The sequence below is a fragment of the Rhinatrema bivittatum genome, chromosome 2 (assembly GCF_901001135.1).
Source record: "Rhinatrema bivittatum chromosome 2, aRhiBiv1.1, whole genome shotgun sequence".
Taxonomy (NCBI): Eukaryota; Metazoa; Chordata; class Amphibia; order Gymnophiona; family Rhinatrematidae; genus Rhinatrema; species Rhinatrema bivittatum.
The window spans coordinates 357870022-357879402 of record NC_042616.1 but is presented as its reverse complement, the minus strand read 5'-3'; the positions used below and the strand labels follow the sequence as shown (position 1 = coordinate 357879402).

The 9381-nt window shown below is 40.9% G+C and overlaps 1 protein-coding gene across 1 annotated transcript in view; it reads right to left on the bottom strand.

Annotated features, from left to right (window-relative positions):
- Window positions 1-1693: 1693 nt before the first annotated feature.
- SLC6A18 (solute carrier family 6 member 18) overlaps window positions 1694-9381 on the bottom strand; it is a 218716-nt gene continuing 211028 nt past the window's right edge. The window contains 1 exon segment of the mRNA XM_029589928.1: window positions 1694-1948. Coding sequence (XP_029445788.1) covers window positions 1739-1948 — 210 coding nt within the window. The 3' untranslated portion in view covers window positions 1694-1738.

Here is a 9381-nt window from a genome sequence, read left to right as displayed (position 1 = left end):
GGTAAGTTACCACTTTGCATAGCATGGTAAACAGCACACCATGCAATAATCCCTATTTTTCACACAGAGAGAGAGAGAGAGAGAGCGCACCTATCTACAAGGCCCTCATAGTAGTTAAGTATTTATATCTCTATAGGAGGGCCACCTAATAGATTGAGGTGAGGTGTTAGTGATGGTTTTAACGCCAGAAATATCTACACCTTTTTCCCCGGCGTTAAGGCTGTGCAATATGTGTGAAATGGCCATAACACAATTCGTGATAAATTTTTGGAATTGCATTTTGGCCATTTCTGAGCTGAGAGAGAAGAGAGCCTCTGTGGAGGGCCTCACTGTGTACACCTGTTTATATCTCACAAAGATGAAATTTTGTAATGTCCATCAAGCTAGGGTGAGAGAATATAGTAGAAATTTCATCTTTGTGAAACTTTCCTCACTCCAAATGATGTCAAATCTTCACCAAGGTATACTGTGCTGTTCGTACATCTCACTCTACATGCGAAACTGGCCCCTAAACCCTAAACCACCACTAACACCTCACCTCAACCTATTAGGTGGCCCTCCTATAAAGATATAAACAGGTGCACACATTGAGGCCCTCCACAGAGGCTCTTACTCTCAGCCCAGAAATGGCCAAAATGCAATTCCAAACATTTATCGCTAATTGCTTTATGGCCATTTTGCACATATTGCACAGCCTTAACGCCAGGGAAAAAGGTGTAGGTATTTCTGGCATTAAAACCGTGCGATAGCATGTGTTATGCTATCATATGGCATGATATTGCCCCTAATTTAAGTAAAACCCGCCCCCGATCCCGCCCCCTCAAAAATTTGCATTTGTACCATGCATTGCTATACTTTTCGCATGTATTATGGCGTTAACACCATAACGCATTTTGATGAATGATCCTATTAGTTTGTTTTAGAGAAGAACACTTTCATAGTACAGTGGCAGGAGAATTTTTGTCAAGCCCCTGAAAGCTGCCCCAGCGAAACATGGCTTGTGGGGGAGGGAGTACAGAGGAAGCAACATTTGTTGAGAAGAGGCATATCTTACAACAGCACTCAAGAAATACATTACAAATCTTGTCACTAGTTGTTGAATATGCTTAAAGCATGCTAATTCACTTAGAAACAGAATCACCTGTCTTTTCATTCAGTGCTTTTTATCCAAAATCATCACAAGGGTTGAAGCTATTTTTTTATTATCATATGAGCAGGGCCGGCACATCCATTAGGCGAACTTCGGCGGTCGCCTAGGGCACTGAGCTGTAGGGGGCACCGAATAACAGCCATGTGGTGCCGCAAGTGGGACCTATCCCACTCGTGGGCCTGAGAAGCACACAGTCGGCACCGAAACAGGCGGGGGGGGAGGGACGGCAGCGCAAGGGTTGCCTAGGGCACACAATACCCTTGCTCCAGCCCTGCATATGAGCTTATCTTTTCTAGTTCAAAATTCAAATTGATTAAAACATTTTTGTAGAAGAGGATGTCACTGGCTTACTGGTCCAGTGTTTTAGCAAACCAGAGAAAAAATGTATAGTGTTTGATAATAGGCACTCCTGAGAGTGCAGTCCCTGGAATTCCTGTATCTCAGAAAATCAGTGAACTGAGGAATGGAATAGTTAGTAGATATCTCTTTATAAGCTATATGCTACTATTTATGGGAATCACTTGTAGGAAACACTGCAAAATAAACATATGAAGAATGTTTAATTTATTGTAGCTTTTGCTTAACTAGTTACAAACAAGCTTGCTCATCAACTGAATTTTCATATACACTGTTTATATGTGGTTCTGCTTGACATTTGCGTCTTTTGTCTGCCAGTTTCCTGATAAAATGGTACAGTGCTACTCCTGGGATAAACATGCAAGGGATGACTACCAACAGCATACAGATGGTTAGTACCCAGTCAGGATAAAGTTTCTTCTCCTTCATTGGAAAATTCACCTATAGGGAAAAGAAGCATGAGCTGATCAGCTGTCAGTGTCTCTGAACCTTTGTCCAACAACAGTCCTGTAAGAGTAAAGAGAACTGTGGAGAATTTTCTTGGTATTTTGAAAACATGCAACTAAATGACAGAAAAAGTGTTAACAAAATATGCATGAATATAATCATATATGAAAAACATAGCAGTGCTAAATACTGATTACAAAATACTCATTCTGATAGGCATTGAAGTGCTATATGTTAGCCATCACATATTCCAGCTAGTAGTATGGAGCCTACATTGGTGTAAAAAAAAAATATATATATGGCCAATAATGCAAAATGAGCCACAAACTATCTCAATTGGAATAATCAATATGTTCTGTCCCCAGCAGTATGTACACATTTGCATTTATTTACCTTGTGGCTGTGAACTGTGTTCAATGCTGCAGTACTGCCTTTCAACTGTGAAAATTGTATTGTGGGTATTGTAGTCTTTTACATTCTGCGGCTAACCTTGCTAATGTACATACTGTGTCCTGTGGCCTTTGTCTGCAAGGCTCACCCCTTTTCCCCTTTAGGCTTGATCATTGACTCCCTGACTTAGGTCCTCCAGATGTTTCCCAGTTCAAAGACTACCTGGATGAACCCTGTGTCACATGGGTCTTAGGCCAGACCATTGGCCACACTTTTGACCCTTGATGAGGCTGGTTTCCTGCTTTCTCTGACCATGAGGCAGTTCCTCCATGCTTGCTTGCATGTAACAGGACTTTTCGCTATCCCCTGAAGTGAACAGGCTTTTTACCTTTCCTCTTTCCATTAAATTAGCCTCATTCTCCTGATAAGTATCCTCATTTAATCTCCTCACCTCCTCATCTCTGCAATAAAGCCACACATCTCTCAGAATCCTCCACCCTCCTTTCTTCAGCTGCATCTGCAAATCAAAAGATTCTTGTCCTGGGGGCATTACTTCTGAAGTGCAACAATTGTAAGTAACCAATTACTTATACAACTAATAATTTCAGAAATACAGAATCTTTTTGCAAGTCTGATTGGGAGGAAGATTTAGTTATCTGGATATTAAAACGTGAATGTTTTATGTAGGCCTCATCAGTGAAAAGCCATTATAAAACCAAGCTCCTGAGGAATAACAACAACCAATGAAAACCAGTGAAAGCCATTGAACTGAAAGCATTCTTAAAAGAACTGTATACAGTGCAATGAAACATGAACTCATATCCCCAAAGCACAGTCTGTGACAGGGAAGTCTACAGTGAGTAGAAATTGTTAAAGGTGAAGGATTGTTAAAGGCACTGCTTTGCATCTGAATAAGCCTTCCACACCTTTCTGCTGTGTTGAGAGGCCAGGGAATCAAATTTAAAAACCTTATGATTTATTAGAGTTTAGAGTTTATTGTTTTTTATATACAGTCACATCAGCATAGCCTTCACAAAGGTTTACAATCAAAATACAATAAGAAAATACAATAAAAACAGTCAAATTGTAATAACAGCTAAAAGGTTTAAAAAGGCATAGACAGATAATTTTAGCTGTTAAAATGAGATATAAAACTAAGAAGTTATTCCTTTAATGTTCCTAAAAAGTATAACTAAACATGTCTAAAAGATACACTACAATTTCAATAAAAAACTAGATAATATTCAAAGAATATAAATTAGACCTAAGGAGCCACCTGTTGCTCCTTTTCTGTATACGTGCACTGAAAAAGCCAGGTCTTTAGATCTGCCTTAAATTTCTTCTTGTATACCATTAACCTTAAATGTGGTGGTAATGTATTCCATAGTTTGGATCTGGCTATTGACACTGCACATTCTCTCACTTGGCTCAATCGTGCCAGTCTGATTGTAGTATTGTTAAAAGACCTTTGGGGGTCATTTTCCAAGGTGTTATCGCGGGAGATAAATTCGCAAATCGCTCTAACAGCCGTTAACGCGATTTGCGAATGCAAATTCATAATTCTATATTCAGGGGGCGGAGTTGGGGCGGAGCATATGTAAAATGGGAAACAGTTATCGTGTGCCGCGAAACAGCCGCAGTGTTTAGCGCGGCTCCTATAGCGGCTAATAGCTACAACACTTCCATTTGCGCTACAGGTCAGTAAAGGGTTATCGCGGTCCACGACAATTCCGAACGGCTCATTTCGGGGGGGGAGGGGGGAGAGAGGAGCCTTGCTATAGTGCCTATGCCCTAGACAGGGATTTGTAGCCCTATGGGAGGGCCACCTAGTAACTTGAGGTGGGGATTAGGTATGAGCGTAGGGGGTTGGGGGCCGCTGCGCAAAGGGGTTGCCGCGAAGTTAAATTGTGTTAAGAAGCCAAGAGGAGGTAAATCACAGTATCGTAGATGAAAAATCGCAGCATCGAAGATGGGAAGATGGTTTGAAAAACAGATACAGAAGGAAATCCCCTGAAGCAGAACTTTCTGTTCGAAACGCGTGCATGTCGGGAGAGGGAGATCAACCAAGATTGAGACGGATGAGTAAGATTGTTCCTCTCGTATCTCTAAATATGGTGTGACAAAAGCGATTATTGAATATATTGACTGAGACTGGCAAGTTTTAATATAAATAAGCAAAACTTAAAAAAATGATGTTTATAATTAAAGCAAATTGACCCCATACCGTATTGGAGTCTGTGGCATTATACAGACCCTAAGAGTGAGGGGCCTACATATACATATACTTGGCAAAAAAACCTTTCATATTAATTATTGACCGGTGGTATGATTGTTTTTGAATTTGTGGGTATACATTTAAAGTACACTGGAATACAGTGGTGTGTGGGTATAAGATTGTGATTGATATGGTGAAATGGCTATGACACGAATCACCAAAACGAGTGGAAGGATTAGCAGGCATCTACCTGCATGATTCCTCTAAAGCATTAAAAGAGGTATGGCAAAGACTAGCAGTACTATGGCAATCAGATTGCTATAGAGAATGCATTGCTCAAGAAGATAGAGAGTTCCCAAGGGTGTCCAGCTGAGACAACCACAAATTACAAGAATTGGGAGATCTCCTCCAGGAAGTGGGAGCAGCCAAAGCAAGAGTCATGGCAAGAGTCATATCAAATGCCCGTAGAACTGACCATATAACCCCCATTCTCAAAGACCTACATTGGCTCCCCATCCCCTCCCGCATTCTTTACAAAACACTCACTATCATCCACAAAGCCATTTACTCCCACCACTCCAACTGGCTTGACCTTCCCTTCACCTCTGCACACCTGAATCGTCCCACTAGAACAATCAACAAAGGAACCCTTCACGTGCCCTCTCTGAAAACAGCACACCTCTCATCCACAAGGGAGCGTGCCCTCACTATCACAGGCCCCTCACATTGGAATACCCTGCCCTCGACACTCCATCTCGAATCATGTTACCCTCAAATTTAGGAAGAAACTAAAAACATGGTTATTTAAACAGGCATTTCCTGACTAGCAACCTCTCCCTACTATAACCATTTATCATCTTCTATTACCACTGTACTCTGTGATCTTTATGTTCTAATGTATATAATATATATAATAACTAGCACAAAACAGAAGCAAACTCCTCTCAAATAATCACTCAAGACAAAAGTGACAAACTTTAGAGAGGGAAATAGTATTACAACTATTACCACAAAGACATTTAGAATAGACTAGAGACAATATCATCAGCGTGTGCTCAAGGAAAGGTTTAATCTGCTGTCTCTCACCCTCAATGGGCCTCAGGCATTCGGTGAATGACCTTTTTTTTTTAAATTTTTTATTTATCATCTTTTAACAATTATACAAAACAAAACTTTTGCATTGGAAATACAAAGAATCTCTATAGGAAATAGTCCTGAAGTAAATAAACAAAGAAGTCATAGACCCTCTTAACTCAGAGAGTTTTAAATACTTCTTACTTAAATTCCTCTATTACATAGGAAAATGTGGAGAGAAAGGAAACAAATAAGGAGTTTTTTTAGGAAACAAGAAAATACTTTAGCTCCTGATATCTACCCAAAACTAACTCTCCCTTTATGGTTCACTAGGAAGTCTTCTCCCATTCAAAAAGGCCCGTAGTTGATCAGGTAGAAAAAAATATATGAGTATTCCTGGCCAGTTTAATGATGCACTTACAAGGATAGCGCAGCATAAAGCTGGCTCCTAGTGCTAAGGCCTCAGGTCTCATTTGTATGAAAGCCTTCCTACGTTGCTGCGTAGGTTTAGCAAGATCCGGATACACACGCACTAAACCACCACAATATACTTCATTTACATTTTAAAATAATTCTTCATTATCTTTGAAACACTAGCTTCATCAAAAAAGGAAACAAAAAGTATAGCCCTATCCACAATTTCAATGGTAGAATCTTCTAAATATTCGGTTAGGTTTTGAAAGTCCAACCTTTGAACATTAGAAACAGCTGGGTCTGGGTTATTCCTTTTTGGTAGAAAAAATAATTTCTTTACAGGAGGAATCTCTTCTTGAGGTATCTTTAGTATCTCTATTGCATATTTCTTAAAGGTTAACAACGGGATTTCCCCCATTACAATAGGAAAATTTATTAATCTTATATTTAGATGCCTCATAAAATTTTCTATTGATTCTAGTCTCCTTGACATATAAGTCCTTTCAGAAATCATAGTGGCATTTATGCTATGAAGATTTCTTATTTCCTCATTAGTTTTCTTGATTGCTTCCTCATGTTCCACAAATTTCTGCTGGTTGTCGCGGTCTTGTATCACAATTCTTGCAGAAAACTCTTCAAACATTTGGGCCTGATTGTCTAGTTTATCCGACATCCTCACCATAAAGTCCCAGATAGTATCCAGGGTCACCACCGTTGGTTTAACAAATTGCAATGGGGAGGATCTCCTTACCCCAAATCCTGCAGACACGCTGCTTTCTCCCGATGTTGAAGGGATTTCAGCTGCTTCCAGCCCCTTTCCTCCTTGTACAGCAGCCGTTTGGGGCCTCGGTTCTCCTCCCAACGCACTGGCAGCTTCTGGGCCACCCAGCCAAGCACTCTGAATGATGTCATCGACATGAGACTCGGCTCCTCCATAGACGGTGCGTGGCAAGGCTTCCAGCGGTGTTTTCGGAGCGGGAGGGCTCAACGAAAGCTCCCCAGGGGAGTAAGGCTCTCCTCTCGCCGACTCACCAGCGGGGGTTGAAACCCTCAAAACGGGTTGAAGAAGAGGCGAACTCAGATATCAATCGTTGCCCCGAGGTAAGGTCCGGGTCGGGTGGATATACCCGGACTTTACCTTTCTCTTATGAGGCATTTTTTCCAGGGTTACTAGCCAAAGCAGTCACAAAAAAATCTTGAGAAGACGGAGCAAACAGAGTTACGTCCTCTCAGGCGCCATCTTAGTTTTCTCTCGGTGATGAATGACCATTTATTGGCTAAGTATACTCTATTATTAAAAATTTGGATAATAAGCCGGTTTAGAATTTTCTAATAGATGCTTTACAATTAAATTGGTTTGAATTTAAGAAATTTACAAGTACAATAGTTAGGTGATAAATATATTTTTTGAAAGACGTGAGACAATAAATGATTCCATAATCTTTGTTCATAGGCTGACTACTGCCTGAGGCCATTGAGGGCGAGAGACAGCAGATATTAAATCTTTCCTTGAGCACACGCTGATGATATTGTCTCTAGTCTATTCTAAATGTCTTTGTGGTAATAGTTGTAATACTATTTCCCTCTCTAACGTTTGTCACTTTTGTCTTGAGTATAATAACTAGCAATCATGATATTATCCAACATTATATGTTCCAATAGTCACCTATGTTAATAACTCCGCACCAGTTGTATTATCCTTCTATGCTGCTTTCCTGCGTGTTCTCTGCCCACCTGTTTTATTCCCTTGTTAAATGTATTTTCTAATCATTTTGTTATAATGTAAACCGATGTGATGTTCACACTAACACCGGTATAAAAAGGTTTTAAATAAATTAAATAAATAAATAAATAAACAGAACTTCCCAGGTCTCTGTGTATTGGACACATCGCGAGGAACACAGCCCATCCTAACCAAGCTGCCACGTAATATAACAGAGAAGTGGGCATTCACATGGTACAAAGTATAAAGAAAACCATCAAGAAAGACACCTCTCTTTGAAGTCTTCATGAAGTTCATACAAGACTTAGCAAAGATAAGGAACAATCCCAGCTTCTTGGTAGATCTATCTGAAGCCAGCCAGACCAGCTACTTCATGTTTGAAAGGCCTCCGGGAAGTACGGCAATTCTAGGAAGCATTATCTCTGTGCATAAGACAGAGGTATCTCCTACCGCAGATAAATGGAGGACCAGATGTCAGTGTCCGATACACAAGGGCCCCACCTACTCAGAAAGTGTAGAGGATTCAAGGGAAAACTCTAAAAGAGCGCAAAGAACTGTTAAAGAAGTAAGGAATTTGCTACAGATGTTGCTCTTCAACCAACCATATGGCTAAAGACTGTAAAGTAGCCATCAAGTGTTCAGAGTGTGGCAGTGAGCAACATGACAACGCCCTGAACCCCGAAGGAGGACTACGTCCAAGGCCAAACCACAGCGGGGAGGAAGCAGCAGATTGGCTTCAGAACCTGAAGTAATCCCCAAATGCATACAAGTGTGTGGGAGAAATAACACCATAAGATCCTGCACTAAGATATGCTTAGCCAAGTGTATCCTGAGGAGCAGCTTGAAAAAGCAGTCAAAATGTACGTCATCATAGATGAGCAGAGCAACAGGTCTTTGGCAAGGCCAGAATTATTTTACTTGTTCAATATCCAGAGCAACTACTCTTCCTATAACCTCAAAACCTGTTCAGGGGTCACCTGAGTGATGGAGAGAAGAGCAAGTGGATACGTAATAGAGGTGATAGATGGCAGCAGCAAGTCAATCCTACCTACGCTCATTGAGTGTGATCAGGTGCTTGACAGCAGGGATGAAATGTCAGAAGCTGCTCAACACCATTCTCACCTAAAACTTATAATGCACCAGCTTTCACCATTGGATCTAGAAGCCAAAATTGTGCTGTTACTAGGTAGAGATGCACCACCATTAGTCAAGGTCCTGAAGATATGTGATGGTCCTCAAACCGCTCCCTATGCTTATTGCCTCACCTTGGGATGGGTGATAGTCAGTGAGGTCTGCCTGAACAGAACAAAGAGGCTGAGAGTTCATGTATATGCCACACATGTCTTAGAGAATGAACACCAGACCTTATTTGAACCATGTCCCAACCATCTGAACACCAAGGAGATCTTAAGCTGTGAGGAGTTGAATCTCAATTCAACTATCAGCCAGATCACATCTCCATCAGACGTAGGGGAGCATCTGGGAAGCTCAGTATTCCAAGTCACCAAGGATGACGACAAACCTACTCTTTATGTAGAAGATAGAGAATTCTTGAGGATCATGAATAACGAGTTCTCCAAAGATGACACGCACAGCTGGGTGGCTCCTCTC